The sequence below is a fragment of the Antennarius striatus genome, chromosome 4 (genome assembly GCF_040054535.1).
Source record: "Antennarius striatus isolate MH-2024 chromosome 4, ASM4005453v1, whole genome shotgun sequence".
In the NCBI taxonomy this organism is placed as follows: domain Eukaryota; kingdom Metazoa; phylum Chordata; class Actinopteri; order Lophiiformes; family Antennariidae; genus Antennarius; species Antennarius striatus.
In genome coordinates this window covers 9,080,606-9,101,657 of record NC_090779.1, presented here as the reverse complement: position 1 = coordinate 9,101,657, position 21,052 = coordinate 9,080,606, and the positions used below count along the sequence as shown (strand labels likewise).

Here is a 21,052-nt window from a genome sequence, read left to right as displayed (position 1 = left end):
AGAGACATCCATCTCTCCCCAGTTTATCAATATTAAATCAATTGATCCACGACTTGAATAAAAAATAGTATACTGTATGTGTACAAAAAAAAGACAAATGGGAGGAAAGCATGGGACAACCATACTTCAGATGATAGTTTGAGTTATTCTGTGGTGCCGTGCAGTACAACCAGTTTGTCTTGTGTTTTAGTAATTCTAAAAAAGAACTATGAGATTGTGCATCTGAGAGTGAGCTTCTGTGTTTGACAATATTCTCTTAAATTTGGTATCCATTACCTCTGCTGATACAGCCATTAGTTTGCTTTCATTGTGTTTGTCTGTTGTCAAGATTGCACAAAAAACTGGCTGACAGGTTTTCATGAAAGCTGGTAGACGAGTGGGCGTTGTCCTGAGGAAGTGTCATGTAAATTCTTCCTGCTAAATAAGAGTTGTTAATCTCAGAAGAATTATAAGATACGACATGGTGTGATCAGTCATTTCTCTTTAATAGGGGCGGCAGTGGCTCAGCGGTAGAGCAGATGTCTCGTACATGGATCGCCCCAGCCATCGGCGGATCGAATCCCGCTCCCGCCATGATGTCACCAGGAGTGTGAGCTGACAGTGGGAGGTGTCAGCTCCACTCCCAGCCACTGCCGAGGCGCCCTTGAGCAAGGCGCCGTCCCCCCTACAAGCTGCTCAAAATTGGGGCGCGTTCCGAAGCCGCTGCCCATCACTCTGCCTCCCTGATGTGTGTAATGTGATTGTGCTAACTGCATGCTTACAGGCCCCCTTGTGTGCTGTGTTCAGGGGGCCTGTATACTTGTCAACTAACCGCGTGACTTTGTAATTTCCCCTTGCGGGGATCAATAAAGTATACTTCTTCGTCTTCTAGATACCGGTTATGGGGAGTAGAGCACTCAAGAGTGATGTTCCCACAGTTGTTACAGCAAATTGTTCTTTTATACCTGTTTCAAGACCATCCCAACAATAGATTTACATTTTATAACACACAAATGTTCACCTTCTATTTTCCCTGGACTTCCTTGCTTCTTGGCCCCCCTGCAATCCAGGAAGGGTCATCACCTTTTAGGGTCAGTGACATGCCCCTTACTGTACTGTTTTTACTCAGGCCCAGATCATTTCAACCCCAAATGGCACAATGACTCTGAGAACTTTAATGCAAACATTTCTGACAGAAGTAATAATTGAATATTGCAAAATCTCAATAAAGGGTGGAGCAATTTGTTTTCTTTTTATAACACAACAATATTGGGGTGTTTCTCAGCTTTTGCGTTTAGTGCAATTACCAGAGGTGAAAATGATGAAACTTCTTAGAAAGGTTTGGTATGCAAAAAGGAAGAACAAGAGTCAATACAGATAAAAGGGCAAACCCAAGATTTTGTTTACACCACCTTTAACATAAGACATTGGTATCTTTTATTAACCATAAATAGGCCTTTGGAATAGGGAAAGATAACTAACAGTAGGACTATGCCCTGCAAAACAGGAGAGCTGGTTGCTCTATCCATCTTGTTTACAAAGAATGTTACAACCATATCAAATCTGTAGGTGATTTATTTCATCCTGAGAGATAAATGGTGTCGTGTTGAAATTAATTTTTCTTTTACACCAGTTACATTACTTTTGCAAGGCATTTTGCTGTTAATTAACAAAATAAAGCATTCACACACATTTTTTAAATCTTTAAACTTATTACACTTAATACAGATTTGGATGAATGTTGTCAGTGTTTTCATGGTAACGTTCCAAGAATTATTATCATTTTATAGATTAAAATTAATATAATACTCCATGTAGAAAACAATGCATTGAAAACAACAACACAAAATATGCATTTCTGGGTAAATTAAAGATTAGCCACATCAGCTCACAATATAATCTAAATAATCTATTAGACATTACGATAATATGATAAAAGACACGATAAAAGTCCCCCCCCCCACCAAACACAAAAAATATATATTTCTTGTGGCTGTGAAGGACCTTGGACATTCAGAATTCAAGCATTTATCTTTGACTTGTCTTTTCTTAGTGCCAGTAAGAATCTACAATACATTGTGATTTTTCTGAGATGACTCCGCTTCCTGAAGATGTTGTGAGACAACGCTGACAATAGTTGAAACCTCTGCCATGGCTCCTCTACCTGAAAATCAAGGAATTACAGAATTACTCACATAAGTTTCTCAAGCTTATTACAGTATTCTCTTGTATGTGTCCAGAACTCGCCTATTCTGTCCTAAATGTTTGGGGAAGAAAACAGAAAAAGTTAGATGGCCCTTGTTAAACAACCTCTGATGTGTGGTGTTTTAATTTCCATACAAGGCTTCTGGATCAATATTCGTAGTGCATAAATGGATGTTGCATTTTACTGCTATAGTTATTGACATGTAAGTACTGTACATTGCTGTGTTGTGTAATCCAAAGTATTGCATCACATTGTCAAGATAACATGTTGAAGGTGTTGCTTTCCTGCTAGAGCCAGGTCTCTCTTAATGATTCACTGCCATTGCCATCGGGTAGAGAAAAAAACAGTTTTTTTCACTAATAGCACCCAATCATCAGAACCGGTATAACTGGGAAATTAATAAAATAAACCCTACTATCAACGCCTTCATTGTGTGACAGGTTTAAAAATTAAAGTATTTACCCAACTTGTTTGTACTGACTCTTCTCCCATTATACATGCGAGCCATTTCCAATTCCCTTACTAAACTTTTTATTACAGTAATCTCTGAAAAAAATTTCCAGACAAAAATCAACTTAAAATAAGGTCACAAAAATGGAGGTTTCTAGCGTGGTATCACGATATCAAACTCAATGTACCTTAAGTACCTCCAATTTGTACTTGACTGGACTTTTTAAAGTATTTGATGGGTTAAGTTAACAAAAATTTTAAAATATATCCAATTTAAAAATGTGCTGCTTTTCTAATTAATCATAGCAGCAGTGGGTCTGCTGACTGGCTCAAAGGAAACTTTAAGAGTTGGGCTTTGGGACATTGTGATAAGAATTTTATGATGTTGCTCTACCATTTTAAACACTCATGAATTGATTGACATATTGACAAAGAAAATATGGAAAGGTTATTTATATGCCAAACTGCTATAGAAAACATACTGAAAATTCATTACACGGACAAGTGATGTAATATGATGAATCATGAACTGCTAGATAGCACTTGTCATATTCAGTCATGTTTATATAACTAATTCTTAACTAATTTTGAAGTGTTGCATGTGAGGTTCATTTAAATTTAAATTCTTACCTGGTGTACATTCTCTTTAAATATTCATGGTGAAAAGCCTTTAATTGTAGATTTTCTTCAGGGTTGAATGGTTATATAATTTTTTTCTGCTCCTCATATTTTGAAATAATGTAAAATAAGTTGTTTTGGTAAAAACAATACACTTTTAGATACATACACTTTTAGATTCCATAACATACAAGTACTGTAGATAATTACACCCTGCATCATTTTGCTTCTTCTGGTGTTAAAACCCACCTTCATCTCCACATACGAGCTTCTTGGCAATGCAGGGAATTTCTACATAACCAAACTCTTCCAACCTGGATACCTGCTGGGCTGTAATTGGATGCTCCCACATATTTGTATTCATAGCAGGACAGAAGAGGAGAGGGCGACTGGTATTCCATGCTCTCACCACGCATGTCTGGAAACATTTTTATAGTATGTACTTATGTCATTAACAGTATTAGCCAAAACGTTTTTTAAGTAAATATAGGTAATCAGATCAAAATTTCATGTTCTCACCAACAGATTATCACAAATTCCATTAGCAATCTTTCCAAGAGTGTTGGCATCAAGCGGTGCAATGACAAGTAGGTCTGCCCAGCGTCTTAGTTCAATGTGTAGCACGGGGTCAGATCTTTGTTTCCACATCTGGAACAAAAAAAAAAAAAAGCAATCACGCTAATACGACTCATAAAAACTGATTTCTTTTCTCCTCTTCCTTTAACAATGACAGATCAGGGTAGCTTATCTTGTCTGCGTCATAACTATGCTTCTAGGTCTCAAGTTTCTGATGACTCCATTGGCTGGAAAACTACAAAATAAATCATACCATCTCATCCCACCCGATATTATACTCAATATGATGGTGTTTTATTGTATTTTCAATATAATTTCAAAATCATTTCTATATAATCACAGAAAAACTATTATATATTGCACACCATTTCATGTATGTAAGCAAAATAATTTATTCATGTAATATTTTGCTATTGCTTTTATAACCATATATTAATCATTATTACAACATAACTTGATGTTATCCATCACAGCTGGTTGAGACATTTCATCTTGCACACTTTGCATTCTTTCCTCCTCTACTTAAGCTATACACCGACACACTCTTGTCACCAAATGATTTGCCACCAGTGGATTTGACATCCACCAGATGTTTTGGTTGTCCTCTCTGAGATGGCCAATCATCTCCTCAGAGCTGGGTTCATACCAGGTTCAAGCTAATCAATCTTACATAGGTGTCAGAGGTCACAATATTGTACAAAACTCTTTAAGGATACATGGGCATTCCACTCTTCTCTCATTTCTTTCAAACAGCTGCTTGTGTGAACTGAGTTTGAAGCTTTGAATTAAATTACAAATCTTAGTTTTCTAAGTTTTTATTCTTGCTTCACTAGTATTTAATAGAAAGATTTTTCCACAACTTATAACATTCAATTTCCACAAATTATTAAAATATAAACTGAATGAATGAGTAATAATTTTCTCATGAGAAAAGTTAGCTTTAAAGGCTCTGTTCTAGAAAGGTGTTTGCAACAAAGTTGTTTTCCCCATCAGTATCGAAGAAGGAGGTCGAAGAAGGAGAGGAAGAAAGTAGGTCCGTAGGAAGAGAGAGCAGAGGAACGCCAAGAGTATAGGGCCAAGAGTATAGGACTGAGAGTAGGGAAGTGGAATGTTGGAACTATGACAGGAAAAGGTAGAGAGTTGGTTGACATGATGCAGAGGAGGAAGGTAGACATACTGTGTGTCCAGGAGACCAGGTGGCAAGGTAGCAAGGCTAGAAGTTTAGGAGCAGGGTTCAAGTTGTTCTATTTTGGTGTAGATGGGAAGAGAAATGGAGTAGGAGTTATCTTGAAGGAGGAGATTGTTAGGATTGTCCTGGAGGTAAAAAGGGTGTCAGACAGAGTGATGAGTCTGAAGCTAGAAATAGAAGGTGTGATGTTCAATGTTGTTAATGGGTATGCTCCACAGGTAGGATGTGAGCTGGAGGAGAAGGAGAAATTCTGGTCGGACTTTGATGAAGTGATGCAGAGAATGCCAAGAAGTGAGAGAGTTGTCATTGGTGCTGACTTCAATGGACATGTTGGTGCAGGAAACAGAGGTGATGAGGAGGTGATGGGCAGGTTTGGTGTCCAGGAGAGGAACGCAGAAGGACAGATGGTGGTTGACTTTGCAAAAAGGACTGAAATGGCTGCAGTAAATACTTTCTTCCAGAAGAGGCAGGAACATAGGGTGACCTATAAGAGTGGTGGTAGGAGCACACAGGTAGACTACATCTTGTGTAGACGGTGTAATCTGAAGGAGATCAGTGACTGCAAAGTAATGGTAGGCGAGAGTGTAGCCAAACAGCACAGGATGGTAGTGTGTAGGATGACTCTGGTGGTGAGGAAGAGGAAGAGGACGAAGGCAGAGCAGAGGATGAAATGGTGGAAGCTGAAAAGGAAAGAGTGTTGCATGACTTTTAGGGAGAAATTAAGACAGGCTCTGGGAGGGCAGGAGGTGCATCCAGATGACTGGAAAACTACAGCTAATGTGATCAGGGAGACAGGTAGGAGAGTACTTGGTGTGTCATCTGGAAGGAAAGTAGATAAGGAGACTTGGTGGTGGAATGAGGAGGTACAGGAGTGTATACAGAGAAAGAGGTTAGCTAAGAAGAATTGGGATACTGAGAGGACTGAGGAGAGTAGACAGGAGTACATGGAGATGCAGCGTAAGGTGAAGGTAGAGGTAGCAAAGGCCAAACAAGAAGCTTATGATGACTTGTATACTAGGTTGGACAGTAAGGAGGGAGAGACTGATCTATACCGGTTGGCAAGACAGAGAGACAGATTTGGGAAGGATGTGCAGCAGGTTAGGGTGATTAAGGATAGGGATGGAAGTCTATTGATAGGTGCCAGTAGTGTGATGGGAAGAGGGAAAGAGTACTTTGAAGAGTTGATGAACGTGGAGAATGAGAGAGAACAAAGACTAGAAGAGGTGACAGTTGTGGACCAGGAAGTAGCAAAGATTAGTCAGGATGAAGTGAGGAGGGCATTGAAGAGGATGAAGAGTGGAAAGGCAGTCGGTCCTGATGATATACCTGTAGAGGTTTGGAAGTGTCTAGGAGAGGTGGCAGTAGAGTTTCTGACTGGGTTGTTCAACAAGATTTTAGATAGTGAGAAGATGCCTGAGGAATGGAGGAGAAGTGTGCTGGTGCCCAAGGAAGATGTGCAGAGTTGTGGCAACTACAGAGGAATAAAGCTGATGAGCCATACAATGAAGTTATGGGAAAGAGTAGTGGAAACTAGACTTAGGGCAGAGGTGAGCATTTGTGAGCAGCAGTATGGTTTCATGCCAAATAAAGGGTACTACAGATGCAGTATTTGCTTTGAGGATGTTGATAGAGAAGTATGGAGAAGGCCAGAGGGAGCTGCATTGTGTTTTTGTAGATCTGAGAAAGCTTATGAGAGGGTGCCCAGAGAGGAACTGTGGTATTGTATGAGGAAGTCTGGAGTGGTAGAGAAGTATGTTAGAACGGTGCAGGACATGTATGAGGACTGTAAGACAGTGGTGAGATGTGCTGTAGGTGTGACAGAGTTCAAGGTGGAGGTGGGACTGCATCAGGGATCAGCTCTGAGCCCCTTCCTATTCGCAATGGTGATGGACAGGCTGACAGAATCTCCATAGACTATGACATTTGCAGATGACAGTGTGATCTGCAGTGAGAGCAGGGAACAGGTGGAGGAAAAGCTAGAGAGGTGGAGGTTTGTCCTGGAAAGGAGAGGAATGAAGGTTAGCCGCAGTAAGACAGAGTACACGTGTGTGAATGAGAGGGACCCAAGTGGAAGAGTGAGGTTACAGGGAGAAGAGGTCAAGAAGGTGGAGGATTTTAAGTACTTAGGGTCAACAGTCCAGAGCAATGGAGAGTGTGGAAAAGAGGTGAAGAAGCGTGTAAAGGCAGGATGGTACGGGTGGAGGAAAGTGTCAGGTGTGATGTGTGATAGAAGAGTTTCAGCTAAAATGAAAGGAAAGGTGTACAAAACTGTGGTGAGACCAGTGGAGTTGTTTGGTCTAGAGACAGTGTCACTGAGGAAAAGACAGGAGACAGAGCTGTAGGTAGCAGAGATGAAGATGCTGAGGTTCTCTCTGGGAGTGACCAGATTGGATAGGATCAGGATGAGTACATCAGAGGGACAGCACATGTTAGAGGTTTTGGAGATAAAGTAAGAGGCCAGACTGAGATGGTTTGGACATGTCCAGAGGAGAGATAGTGAATATATTGGTAGAAGGATGCTGAGTTTTGAACTGCCAGGCAGGAGGGCTAGGGGAAGACCACAGAGGAGGTTTATGGATGTAGTGAAAGAGGACATGAAGGTAGTTGGTGTGAGAGAAGAGGATGCAGAAGACAGGGGTGGATGGAGGCATTTGATTCGCTGTGGCGAACCTCAAGGGAAAAGTCGAAAGGAAAAGAAGAAGATAATCCATTAATTTTCTCAAATACACATAATGCTGTAGTTTTTGTGACTAAATTCAACAGAATTGTAATTCAAACTTGAATATAGTAATAACAAAATTGTGTTTTGGGTCATAAATTGTAATCTCCTGGATGGATTTTTGTGTGTGTGTGTGTGTGTGTGTGTGTGTGTGTGTGTGTGTGTGTGTGTGTGTGTGACTCACCCTCTCACTTGCAAGGAGATGATAGCATTAATCAACTTCTATCAAAAAAGTTTATATCACTATAATATTATCTGAATGAGAAATCAGTCAGCATGTCAGAGGGACTAAGTTGTAGATACCATTTCAAAATGTCTGTACGTGGACATGTAATAAGTTAATTGTTACCTCCCACTCATCCTTGTCACTGTAGATTTTTGCTGAAACATCTGTCGGATTATAGAAGTGCTTGGCACACTCTGTGGTGACAACTCTCACATCCACCTGAAGCATAAAACAAGACAGTTACTGTACATCCATTTTTAAACTTACCTCTAAGTAATATTCATGTGAAGCTGAAGAGGTGGTTAATATAAAGGCACCTGGTAATTACAAGGAATTTGGAAATTGGATTATAGATTGTCTCCTCCACTGCGATGAAAAAGAAACGTGTGTTTTGAAAACGTTTCCCTTACGAAAAGATTGGTGACATTCCAGTGGGTGAATATCTTCCTGTCATACAGACTTGCTGCCAGCAGCTACAGCATCACCTGCAGTTCTTGTTCAGTACACTAGTTTCCTTTCAGACAGCTATCGAATGCTGTTTGCCTGTTTTAGATGGACTGTACTCCGAATTTAGATAAGTAATTCAGCGACTGTATTTTTAAAACAGACGATTAAAAGCAAAAACCGCATAAAATCAACTAGATAAAGCAGCTCACCCCAGGAAATTGAAGAAGCTCGGACACCAACAGGGGTAGCTTCAGGGCTGCGACGCTTCCCGTCACGCCAACAAGAACTCGGAACGTCCGGCTCGATTTCAGGCTCTGTGGAGGAGAATCTCCACCGTTTGTCTGCATGCTGACAAACAACCAGGATGAGCTGAAGACTTCTGGTTCGCGGTATGAAGCTGCTTCCGTAAATATTCGTCGTCAGCCAATGACAGGCAATCACACCCAACGGTTCCGGCTCACGTACGATGACGTCATACGCACGTCTATAGACTATTCTGGGTAATTTACTGTAGGCTAGTGTGTAGCCTATTTAACATTGTTTGTCCAGTCTGTTGTTAACTTGAACAAGGTTTTAATGCAGAGATTTGTTTATTATTTGTTTATTAGGATCAATGACTCTCACGCCTCTTGTTTACTGGGCTCAGCGCCATGAAGAAATATACCTGCGAGTGGAGCTGACAGACGCTCAGGTGAGCTAACAGGACACGTTAACCAACAGAGCTCACCTTTTGCTAGCATACTGTCATGCGTCCAGGCCGCATCTGAAGTACATATGAAGAGTTCAGGTTCGTGTTGTTACCGCACAGCTGTGTTTCTGCTCCATTTGGATTTTGCATGTTTAATAGCAGGGCTGCTTTGAGGTCATGTAAGGACTACTAGGGGATATGTGTCATCGTGATTGACCTCTTCAAACTTCTGAAGGCGTATCAAGAAGATATATTAAGGATAAACTCATCGAGCTTTTATTGTAACCTTTAACAAAGTGGTAGGATGGAAAAGTTTCAGTGTGAAGTCATCAGATTCAAAGTCCACGACTCCTTGGAGAATTCCTTGATTTCCTGTTTTGCATACACAGGCCTATTCTAGATGCCAGTGGTCTCTGCTGCTGTGTCAGTAACAGGACAGAACCAGCATCTGAGGAGGCCGATGCACTATATTGCCAAAATATTTTTTTTCAACTGTCCAATTTGTTGAATCCAGGAGTTCCAATCATGTCCATGGTCACAGGTGTATAAAACCAAGCACCGAGGCATGCAGACTACTTCTTCAAACATTTGTGAAAGAATGGGTTGCTCTCAGGAGCACACTGATTTCCATTGGGGAACTGTGATGGAATCCCACCTGTCTAGCCATTAAATTTCCTTGTGACTAAATATTCCACAATCAATTATTAACAGTACTATAAAAAATCAAGGTGATTGGGAACAACAGCATCTCAGCCATAAGTGGTAAAACCGCACAGGTCAGCCGATGCTGAGGTGCATAAAGTACAGAGGTAGTCAGCTTTCCATAGTCAATAGCTGCCTACCTCTGAATTCATGTCATCGTCAGATCAGCCCAAGGACTGTGAGTAGAGAGCATCATGGAATGGTTTCCATGGCTGAGACGCTGCATCCCAGCATTATAAGTCACTGAGCACAACGCAAGGAGTCAGATGCAGTGGGGCAAAGCATGCCACTACTGGACTTTACAACAGTGGAGACGTGTTCTCTGGAGTGTCAAATCACATTTCTCCATCTGGCGATCTGAAGGTGATGTTGGACTTTGTGATTGCCAAGAAAACTGTACTTATCATTGTGTCACGTGTAAAGTTCGGTGGAGGGGGGCATTATGGTGTGAGGTTGTTTCTCTGTCCCTTAGTTCCAGTGAAATGAACTTGCTTCAGCATTTCAAGACATTTTGGACAATTTCCAGCTCCAGTAGTTTGGAGATGGCCTCTTCTTGTTCTGAGCTGACTGCACACCAGTATATAAATCAATGTCCATAAAGACATGGATGACCAAGTTTGGTGATGAAGAACTTGACTAGCCTGCACAGAGTCCTGACCTCAACCTGAGAGAACATGTTTGGGATGAAGACTGAGAGCCAGGCTTTTTCATCCAACATCAGTGTCGGACCTCTTAAATGTTCTTCTGGAGAAATGGTCAAAAATTCCCTTAAAGTGAAAATACATTTTTTGTAAGTGAAAATAAAAAATTTTTGTAGGAGTTATTATTGATAGTAAATTGTCATGGAAACCCCATGTCAGACACATAAAAACAAAAATCTCCAAAGCCCTCTCAATTATAAATAAACCAAAACTATACCTTGATGGAAATGCACTCCGTACTTTATACTGCACCTTGGTCCTCCCATACTTTACATATTGTGTTGAAGTTTGGGGAAATACTTACCAGAACACAATTAATCCTCTGATCACCTAACACATACTACAGAAAAGAGCAGTGCGGATCATTCACAAGGTTGGTTTTCTTGAACATACTCAAAACCCGTTTACGCAGTCAAAGTTGCTAAAATTTCATGATCTTGTACAATATAATACATCAATAGTTTTATATAAAGCATTCAAGAAATTATTACCACCAAACCTCTAACGATTTTTTATAACTCCAGTCAGGGCTCATAACTTGAGAGGTTTTGGATATTTTTCACTGCCGAGAGCTCAAACCAGACGTGTCTGTGTGCGTAGTGATACTATGGAACAATCTGGACTCACAACACAAGAAATGCCAAAGTACTAATCAATTCAAACTGTTATATAAACACCGTCTCTGGTCAAAATACAGAGATGAGGGTCGTTAACTCAAACAGCTGTTCTGTTTGTTAACAGATCATCGTTGGTATTTGTTAATTACTGTTGTTGGCATTTGTCCATTACCATTGTTGGTATATTGTACATTACCATTGTTGGTATATCGTGCCTTCCTTACATTGTTGTGTGGAATTGCAATTGCAATGTGATAATTTCATTGTTGCCCATGGTGACGCCATCATGATGCAATTATTGTGTGGTTATCCTTGAATCTTCGAAGTAGCAGTGAAGCTCAGTGGTTTGATCTCTGAATCAGGAACTAGGGTGGGATTACATTAGTTTTCTTCTTCCCACTCCCTTTCAGGCAGAATTGTATTGTTGAGTTAGGATCTTTGCTTATTATTTGCTTATTTAATTATTTTGTTGTTGTTTTTTGTTTTGTTTCCCTTTGCCTTGCCTGAAATAAAGAACTAACTAACTAACTAACTAACTAACTAACTAACTAACTAACTAACTAACTAACTAACTAACTAAACCTTGTGGAAAGCCTTCCAAGAGGAGTTGAAGTTGTTATAGCTGCAAACGATAAATTGACATATTAGGCAGGTGATTCAATGCTTTTGGAAATGTGTAGTGTATGTCAGTCCCGATTCTTTTCATCACACTTGTTGAGCCAGTGCATGGACATTCAGTTTCTCTGGCTCCATGTTACTGACTAAAGTTTATTATTGTGAATGGGTGAGCACTCCCCACCACCAGTATTTCTCTGGGCATGATCCTGGTCATATTGTCCAAGCTGTGGCTGTCTTGGATGCATTTTTTTCCACCTAATTTTAGCACATTTTTATCGTGGTGGTCACAAGACAGCAGTCATGTATGATTAATTGGATCAAGTAATTGTGGCTGTTTTTATAAATCTGTGCTTTAAGATGAAAGACTACATACACAAAAATCAGAAAAACGTGACAGTCTCATGCTTAGACTAAGCACATAACTTGCCCTACATATAGATGTACAAGCAATTCTATGAGAGAGGATGTTATCAGATTGACTCAACGTGACTGGTGCTTATTTACATCCTTTGAGTGTGCATCATTACTGCAGCTTTAAGCTTCTGTAAATCTTTTGGTTTGATCTTGATATGTTGTTTAAATACTGCATTGATGTCTCTTTACTGATTTTATGCTACTTTTTTTCTTCCAGAATATTAACGTCCATGTACATGGAAAAGTGCTTCACTTTAGAGGTGACATATATTCATGTTCTTTTGACTAGGAAACTTTATTGTTGTAAAAAAAAAAAAATCATGCAATTTTTATATCATGTATGATATGTCTTTGCAGCCCAGGGCCATGGTGCAAAGGGTCAAAATGAATATGAATTCAACTTGGAGTTTCTTTTACCCGTTAAGCCAGAAGTATCTATTCATTTGAAAAATCAGTCCAGTGCTGTTTCTCTGTAGCGTGTGCCACTGACTGGGCTCACTGACTTGTGTGTTCAGGTAACCTTCAGGTCTACACAGCGGCAGGTTAATATTACAGTGTGGAAAGAAGAGAGGGGGTGGTGGGAAAGACCATCAGCACATGAGCGCAAACCCGTCTACCTGGCACCTGACTTTGACCGCTGGTTGGATGAGTCGGATGCAGAGAAGGAGATCCAGGAAAATGTGAGATTAAGCTTTTTAAGCATGTGGACAATATTCATGTACAATCCTGTGTATTTGAGAAGTGTGTTTAAAAAATATAATAATACTCTGTACTGTACTGCAAAAAATAAATGTGAGAACAGTTTTTTACGTATTTTAATGTTTTATTTTGGAAAGGAGATAAAAAGGAACAAACTGAGGGCTTCAAGGCATAAAGAAGGTGAGAACAAAAGTCTTTCAAGATGAAATCACTTTTGTTTTAAGTATAGAGTATATTGTTTTAACCACAAGGTTTGATTTAATTTCCACTGATTTAATGCAAGTTACAGGTCTGGCCTACTGACAAAGAACTAGATGTTAGTTAGATCGCACAGTTCCAACTGATTTGACTGAATTGATTTAACCTTTAAAATAATAACTACTGGCTTTCTAAAAAAATGTTTTGAGTGTTACAGAATGAACCAAATCTTTACAAACTTTGCAAAATGTATTGAGAAGAATGAGAATTATACTTTTATCCCCATATGGAAATTTGTGCCGCGTTAAATACAGTACATTTAGTTTGCTCCAGCTTGTTGCCACATTGGTGCACTGGCCTCTTGACTCCTCCATGTCTAAAAATGTGTCTTGCCTGCCAACAATCTGTGTGAAGACACAGGTCATAGTAATGTCAGGTGTAAGTAGTTCAAGCAAGTGGTTTTTATCAGATGCCTTGAAATTTATTTTTTTTTACAAAGTTTCAGGTTTTTTCACCCTGAAAAATGGATTTTTGTTTGTGTATAACCTGGTTCAGTTTCTTGGCTTTTCTTGGATTTTTGCCAACTTGACTGTGCGACTTTTCATACTTGGCCAAGGTGAGAAAAATAGAGATGTTGCTTTAAGTTCCTCATTGTCTGTCCCTTCATCGATTAGTTTCTACAAAAACCTGGTAACACTCACTGTATATTGCACTATACTCCTTTTAGATTCTCTCTACAACACATTTCACACCATATCAGACGTGATGTTCTTCTGCCAGATCCTGGCAGCAGTAGAGGTCCTCAATGCTGCCTTTGGTGTTGTCCGGACAGCTGTGATTCCGACTCTTATACAAGTAGGTGATTACTCATTTTGAATTTGCTGAAGTCTTAACAATGAAAGATTGGATTCAATATATTAGGTGCCAATATATTTTAGTGTGTGTTGGCAGTTTTCTGTTGACTTGAATAAAGAAGTTCAAAGATCAAGAACTTGTCTTTCAGTTTTATTATCAAAGCTTTGAGACTCAGATCACACACACAGCATTGCTGGTTGGGAGAAGAGAGGAAAGAATGGTGACAGAGTTCATACATTTACAGCAGGATGAGCGGAAGTGTTGTGCGCTAGTGGTTAGGGTGTGTTATAACTGTGTAGAGCATGGTGCACAGGAAATGGGCTGAGTAATTTCAACCTGGTTTAAACAAAGTTCAGGGGAAAACAACGGCCACTGAAAGTAGAGCTTGCCCTGGTGTAGGCGGATCGCACACCTGCAATGTGACAAACAGGTGTTCCAGTCTCAATGGTTTCCTCTGAAGGAAAACAAAAAGATATACATTTTCAATTAAAAGTGTCATTCCTGTACTGATTGAAGTATTTGTGGATTTTCTTTTCCTATTAGGTGGTTGGAAGGAATTTTATCCTCTTCATCATTTTTGGCAGTTTGGAGGAAATTCACAACCAACCAGTTGTGTTCTTTGTTTTCTATCTGTGGAGTGCCATTGAGATATTTAGGTGAGTGGTTTAGATGAATGCTCAGGTTTACTTGTGGAGACTGTTGTATCTGAAACGTTACTGTGCTCAGAACCACTTTATGTACAGGTTACCTGTAGTTGTTAGTTATTCAGTGACCAAAAGACAACCATTACTTTTGTTAATCAGAAGAAAATATAAATTTTTTAATGATTTCTAAAGGAAGAACAACTTGGTGTTCAGTTTATTTTCACGCAAGTAAAGAAGTGGTGCTTGAAAAACAAAAAAAGAAACAGCAAGCGATAGTGTACGGTAACAGAGACTTTATCCATATTCGGTCAGCACCACCAATTTTGCCGATATGAAATGATTGAAGCAGAACGAAGCTGCAGACAAACACCATTGGAAAGAACTGGGAAATATGAGTCAAATTTGGACATTGTACCATTTTAAACAAAGGGTTAATACCAAATATGATTGTTAGTTGCAAATTTATAACAAGCGGTGATACTGTTACTTCATGTATCTGCAGGTCATTTAGGTGGTAATGCTACGGACTTACTGATGCAAAGTTGTGTAGGTTGAGTAAAGGCAAAGCTACACACTTTGCCTTTACTCCTGACACTGAAATGTTGTAATTGCAGGTATCCGTTTTACATGCTGGGTTGTTTCAACACAGAGTGGAAAATTCTTACTTGGCTACGGTACACAGTCTGGATACCATTATACCCACTTGGCGTGATAGCTGAAGGTGAGCTTGTTGACTATCAAGTTCAGTGGTTACTCTTTACACGTGAGCATTCAAACTGATAACATCTCCCACTCTCACGTAGCTGTCGCTGTGATACAATCCATCTCCATCTTCGATAAGACCAAACTCTTCAGCATTCCTCTACCAAAAGCCTTCGGTCCCGCTGTCAGTTTTTCGTACTTCCTGTACGTTTATCTAATTCTCATGTGTCTGGGTAAGTGTATAGATTACATTACACACACATCAGTTTGTAATTAACTTTACTTAATTCAGGAAATACGTTCTGATATCAACTGGCTGATTATTGTCACCCTTTAGGGCTTTTTTTCAACTTAAATCATCTTTACATGCAGAGGAAAAGACGTTTTGGCACCAAGAAGAGGAAAGCAAACTGAAATTCAGAATTCATATACAGTACTCAAATGTGGTGCTTTTTCATGGTTGCATTCACTCAAATATTATTTAACAAAAGCATCCCACGGATACATTTCAGCTTTGCATTGACATTTACTGGCGATGAAGGTGGCATAGATCGGTCTTTATTTGTATAAGATTCAAGCCATTTAATGTTATACCAATTATTTTTCCTTTTAATCTCAGATGATTGTTCTGTAATGTTCAAAAGGGAGAAGTGTCAGTTTTGACAAATATTATAAAAATCATTCCAGATCTTTAAATCATCCCACAATACTCAGGGAGATCCTTACTCATACTGACCCTATAGAGAGGATTTTATATGGCATCTGTTCAATAAGAACCAGATATGATGAATGTTTATCATTTCCTTTAATACAACATCCCGTTGAATTTTTTGTAATTTCTTAGATTTCCCGTAAATGTGAAGTATTTTACAATAGATCACATTGATTTGAGAAAGAGGTCTATTAAAGGAAAATGTAAAAATATATACAGACACACATTTTACAAACACCTTGTTATGCATGTTAAGCCCTATTTAACGTAAGAGTGCAAGTTCCTAAAGCTGCACATTTTAGTTCTTTAGCAGAGCTGCCATCTCCACCTTGGTCCCCACAGGCTGAAACTTCTATTTTCTAATCAGTTTTTACAAAATGAAATGTAGCTCAGCTTGAAAAATCAGTATGCATGGGAACAATGTTGTGTTCAAACGCAGTATACTGGGAGTCTCCATTGCTGGCTTGTTTGAGTTGCTTTGCTGCATGGGAGAGCTGGAAAGCAGCATCTGGATGGGCTGAATCAGGAAGCAGGGTGCACTCCCTTTCCAGCAGTTCAGACACTCCCCTCAGGAGCTCCCAAAAACCAAAGGCCAAAGCAGCCTTTCTAAGACGGTTCAGCTCCTGACAGATTCAAAAACAGATACTTAAAATGGGAAAAATACCACAGATCAGGGTAATTTTCAGCTAAATTTACCTTGTAGAAGGTTTGTGTTTTATCTGGCAGTTTCCTTGCATTCCTCAGTATCTTCTGCACATCAGTCTGTAGAATGACAAGCATCTTAGGTTAGAGGAGAGCAGAAATGACTCATATCTGAATAACTGAAAATAAAGCTAGTTGTAAAATACTGAGCATCGAGAATATACAATATGCGTATGCTATGGTGGGCTTGGTTTTTCTTCATTGAATCCCTGTAATCTTTTACAAATCGGTGGCTCTGGTGAATGTTTGAATTTCAGTATTTCACTGTGTGCCTTACAAACGGTTATAAATTCTGGAATTGTTCCAAATTGGGAGTCTATCCTGGCCTTCGAGCCATACTTCCAACAATTTTCACTCAGTTGTTTTTGTGTAATTCTGTTGATACACCAACCAACATAGAAACAAGTAAAAGCACATCTGTCTAGGTTGAGATGTCTGCCATCTACTTAAGAGTTGGCCTTTGATGTGAAAGATATTTACAAGTCAAACACTGTCAGTCATTACAGCTAAGATGTGACTTCAACCATTAAGTAAACACAATAAAAAAAAACCCTTGAAGTTTATTATTTTAAGTTGGCATTAACATTTGAGGAACCTGATGTGAAAACGTAAGCAAACAAAAGTGTTTTCTACAGTAGCTGTACTGTACCTGTAGTCCACTAGCCTTGATCCACACCGTGACGTTCTGGGCATAGCTTCGTTTTACTGCAGGCTGCACAGGGAAGGGACTTTTACTGTCATCCTCCCCATAGGGATTTTCAGCAGCCTCTGAAGCGTTAAAAAGATCAGGAAAACATCCAAGTGGTGAAGTCATCATGAACAAAGCATTCCGATGTTGCAATTAAACTCTTCACGTGCAGGGAGGCTATTGCTCTGCAGGAATTAAGTCATGCACTAATGTTTCACAACTAACAGTAAATGTTTTTGCAATCTCTCAAAATTATGTCTTAACAAATGTAGACCAAGGAAAGACTAAATGAGTGAAAAGTTACCTGATATTGGTCCCAAATGTGAGATCTTGCCCAGCCAAGGCAGAGGCTCCGGGCCAGGCTCAAACACAGACATCATCAGGTTGGATTTCTTCTTGCTGTCAGCTTGAGAATACAACATGCCGTACCACTCTGGTCTGGAAATAGAAATCAGACTCAATTAAGACTATTTTGGCATACAATTTATTGTAAGTAATACTCAGTAATGAACTGGTATGTTAACTGGAAACCATTTCCTAGCATCTCACCCAAGCTGGACAAGAGCCACCATTCCCTCAACTTTAAGACTGCCATGTAGAAGAACACAAAAATTTGGACATTTGCCAGCCATTTGACTGGCAGACGGTTCATCCTCAAGCTCATCGGTCGCTCCTGTGCCAACCTCATCCATTTCTGAAATGAAGACAAAACAGAATCATAGTTTGGCAGGTGGCATACCAGGATCTCATTCATGTTAATTTTTTTCTGATTTTAAAATATATATCACAACAAATAGTAATGTATAGTGAAAATTTGCTCTACCCAAATCAATGGGTGGTGTACGGGTGATCCTCTAAGAAAGGTTAAAGTAATTTTCTTACAAGCAACAAGCAATGTTTATCACTAACCTTTGTTTACTGCAATTGGCAGTACTAAGTGTCTGGATATAACAGGAGGACTGGAAATATCAGCAATTTCAATGAAGCCAACAATTTCCAAATCTGCAACGACACAAAGTGCATTAAAAAAAAAGCAACTGGTTTAATTGAGTTGTCTATTGTGGGTCTGAAGTCGGCTCGGTACCTGAACTGACTGCTCTGGGTATGGGCTCCACCTCTTCATCAATCACCACAGGTTCAGGGCGAGGGAATACCTGAACGTCTGAGGACAGGTTCCCACAGTGAAGGACAGCATGGAGGGGAGAGTATGCGTGATCAATCAGCCTCCTAAGGACAAACAAAGACATACACCAACCAGGTCCCTTAGTAAATGTATTAAAATCGAAAGATTTGGGGGTATTATTTCCACAATATGGGTCATACCCAAACATGCTCTGTACATTCTTCATACAAAGTGGTCCCTCCACAGTGAAGATTTGTCCATCACCTCCACTGAGTCGAAGTAGTTCCTCCAAGTTGTCCATGGCATCAGTCATCTGTAGCTACAGTCACACAAAACACTGCGTTTGCTGCAGCTGATAAATCAAATGAAAGTGCTAACAAGACATCAGCTACAATTTTAAATGTATCAATAGATATATGATATGTCCTCATTTTCTCCCAAGGTTAAGCAAATTAAAGCCATCCTGGAATATTAAGCTATTGTCAGCCCTCTGGCCAAAAATTCCATGGAATAACAACAGGTTAATGGCAACAGTTATTAAACATGTATTCAACCAACAAAGCTCCAGGAGAGGCCATCACTTTAAATCTTGTTTCTGACAAGCTGTATTATCTAGAATAAAGCATCCTGTAAGTGTTCAGGTCAACATGTAATGAAAAAAACATCTGTTGCAATTCCAGTGAAAATTGAGGACTTATTACCTCTTCTGCATTAGCTATACACATGATGAATAATTTGCAGGGGAAAGGGAAAGGCAGTGGAAACTTCTTGTCATCGCTGCGTTGCTTCAGTGTTTGCAGGGAGTGGCGTAAAGAGCCTTTTCCAATCCCGAGAGATCCATCAGTGACCAGCACCACCTGTAGGAGAAAGAAAACGGGCACATAAGCATAATCTAACAATAAACTGGCACTGTCGGGGTTCTGGACAAGAAGTCAACGGTCCTTGTCATCCCCAACACCGTGTTTGTTGAATCCAGAAACAGCACAAGAGAAAAGACTTGAATTTTACTAAATCACAAGGCTCACTGAACAGACAGAATGAAATGAAGCAACTATTTTGCAGATGGTCGTTACCATTGCGTTACAGCTTACATATAGGATAGGTTACAGATGAAGAACCCTGGAAAGTATTTATGCTAAACCTTTAGAATTTTTCTGAGAGGCTGTCTTCCATTTATCCCCTCAGATAAAACAAAGGCCTTGACATGTTCCTTCTATCTCAGGATGGTTTCAGCCAGCTGGCATAAACATTCTGACTAACAGACGCAGATTTGTCAGCTAGACCTTGAGTGCCAGAATAACATGAGAGCAGCTTTTAACATATGATTACACACAACTGAATGCTCATCTTGGGATCTACAATAAAAAATTTTTAACGGAGTCTAGTAAATATTAGCAGCTTCGTTATAATGAAACGAGTACAGTACATACAACAGGTTGATTTGTTTGAGCAAGCATATAAGCAAACATTACAACTATTCGACAAGACTGATTATGACTGACGAAATGTCTTGGCACCAGATTGCTGAATTAGTGAGTATGCTACTTGACAACACACCAGCATTATTTAATCAAAAATAAATTTAGAGGTGTGATAATAATGCATAATGCTGTAAAGTTACCTGACAAGGACAGGCACTACCCCACTCCTGCTGAACCACGTTACTAACACCTTGAAGAGCTGATTCAACACAGGTCTTGTCATAGTCTTCCAGGTTGCTCAAAGCCTCCTGCACACAGAATGAATTCATCATCATATCCAAGAGTTGTTCTCAGAAGTCAAAATCGGTCGTGAGTCAGTCGTCAAAATACCTGTAATGCATTATAATCTCTGGTGAAAGGCACCAAAAGCTCCCAAAGAGAAGAAAATGCCATTAGCGTCGTGAACTCCAAGCGGTAGTTTACAGCCATGTGTTCAAATAACATGTTCAGTCCGTGGACAGCCAGGTTCTTCCTCTGATAATCCTCACTGCCATCCAACAACACTGGTCGTGTCATGGACAGAGACACGTCCATTAGCACCACAGTAGGCATGGCTTACTGCTTATGTCGGTCCCCCAATTTACAGCAGACTGACGGTACCGTCCAATATGGTCCAGCTGAGGAAAATCAAGACAGAACACGAGTTAGGTAAACGACACACAACTCCAAACCTAAGCAATTCTGCGTTAAATTGCTTATCTTCCGGTCTCTGGAGCAGATTTCTAATTTGCTACATGCGTTGACGTTAGAGTCGGATTATCAAAAACATGTTGGGATTAGGTCAAGTGAGGACCACAAAGATGTTAAAGTAATGAAAACCTGAGGACTGTGAGCTAACGCAGGTTAGCTGTTCGGTGAAACGAAGCTTGCGTTCTGCAAAATAATGCAATGGCCAGACGACAGAGACGTCGTGATTATAATCCAACAAAAGTGAAGGGATAATGAACCATTTGCTAATAAACAATTAACAGGTCAGGAAAACAATTAAATATATACTTACCACTAATTATTTCACTTGCCATACAGTGTTTGTCTTGTAATGTGTTACACTACGTTCATCCGGGTGAAACTAATGCACCTCACGACAATAGTTCCCCA

At 39.7% G+C, this 21,052-nt stretch overlaps 3 protein-coding genes across 8 annotated transcripts; 1 reads left to right on the top strand and 2 right to left on the bottom strand.

The window, feature by feature from the left end:
• Window positions 1–969: 969 nt before the first annotated feature.
• ppcdc (phosphopantothenoylcysteine decarboxylase) lies at window positions 970–8,815 on the bottom strand. The gene is made up of 5 exons (XM_068312830.1): window positions 8,620–8,815; window positions 8,087–8,182; window positions 3,773–3,901; window positions 3,503–3,671; window positions 970–2,143 (listed from the first exon to the last, which is right to left on the bottom strand). The coding sequence occupies exons 1-5, from the start codon at window positions 8,755–8,757 to the stop codon at window positions 2,046–2,048; spliced, it is 630 nt and encodes a 209-aa protein (XP_068168931.1). The 5' UTR covers window positions 8,758–8,815; the 3' UTR covers window positions 970–2,045.
• A 26-nt stretch (window positions 8,816–8,841) lies between these two features.
• hacd3 (3-hydroxyacyl-CoA dehydratase 3) lies at window positions 8,842–15,719 on the top strand. 6 transcript variants are annotated; one of them, XM_068312825.1, is made up of 12 exons: window positions 8,842–8,910; window positions 9,019–9,101; window positions 12,368–12,410; window positions 12,508–12,581; window positions 12,666–12,830; window positions 12,987–13,029; window positions 13,547–13,663; window positions 13,775–13,902; window positions 14,446–14,558; window positions 15,161–15,267; window positions 15,350–15,481; window positions 15,586–15,719. In XM_068312825.1, the coding sequence occupies exons 2-12, from the start codon at window positions 9,024–9,026 to the stop codon at window positions 15,660–15,662; spliced, it is 1,077 nt and encodes a 358-aa protein (XP_068168926.1). In that variant the 5' UTR covers window positions 8,842–8,910; window positions 9,019–9,023; the 3' UTR covers window positions 15,663–15,719. The 6 variants fall into 6 exon arrangements, with proteins under 6 accessions (XP_068168926.1, XP_068168928.1, XP_068168927.1 ...); XM_068312827.1 differs by having other exon boundaries at window positions 8,896–9,101; window positions 12,508–12,569; XM_068312826.1 differs by having other exon boundaries at window positions 8,896–9,101; window positions 13,553–13,663.
• Window positions 15,500–21,012, bottom strand: ints14 (integrator complex subunit 14). The gene is made up of 12 exons (XM_068312823.1): window positions 20,955–21,012; window positions 20,285–20,571; window positions 20,095–20,202; window positions 19,175–19,330; window positions 18,674–18,792; window positions 18,435–18,577; window positions 18,260–18,352; window positions 17,900–18,044; window positions 17,655–17,788; window positions 17,312–17,430; window positions 16,657–16,722; window positions 15,500–16,583 (listed from the first exon to the last, which is right to left on the bottom strand). Exons 2-12 carry the CDS (start codon window positions 20,504–20,506, stop codon window positions 16,350–16,352), a joined length of 1,539 nt encoding a protein of 512 aa, XP_068168924.1. The 5' UTR covers window positions 20,507–20,571; window positions 20,955–21,012; the 3' UTR covers window positions 15,500–16,349.
• Between the last annotated feature and the right edge of the window lie 40 nt (window positions 21,013–21,052).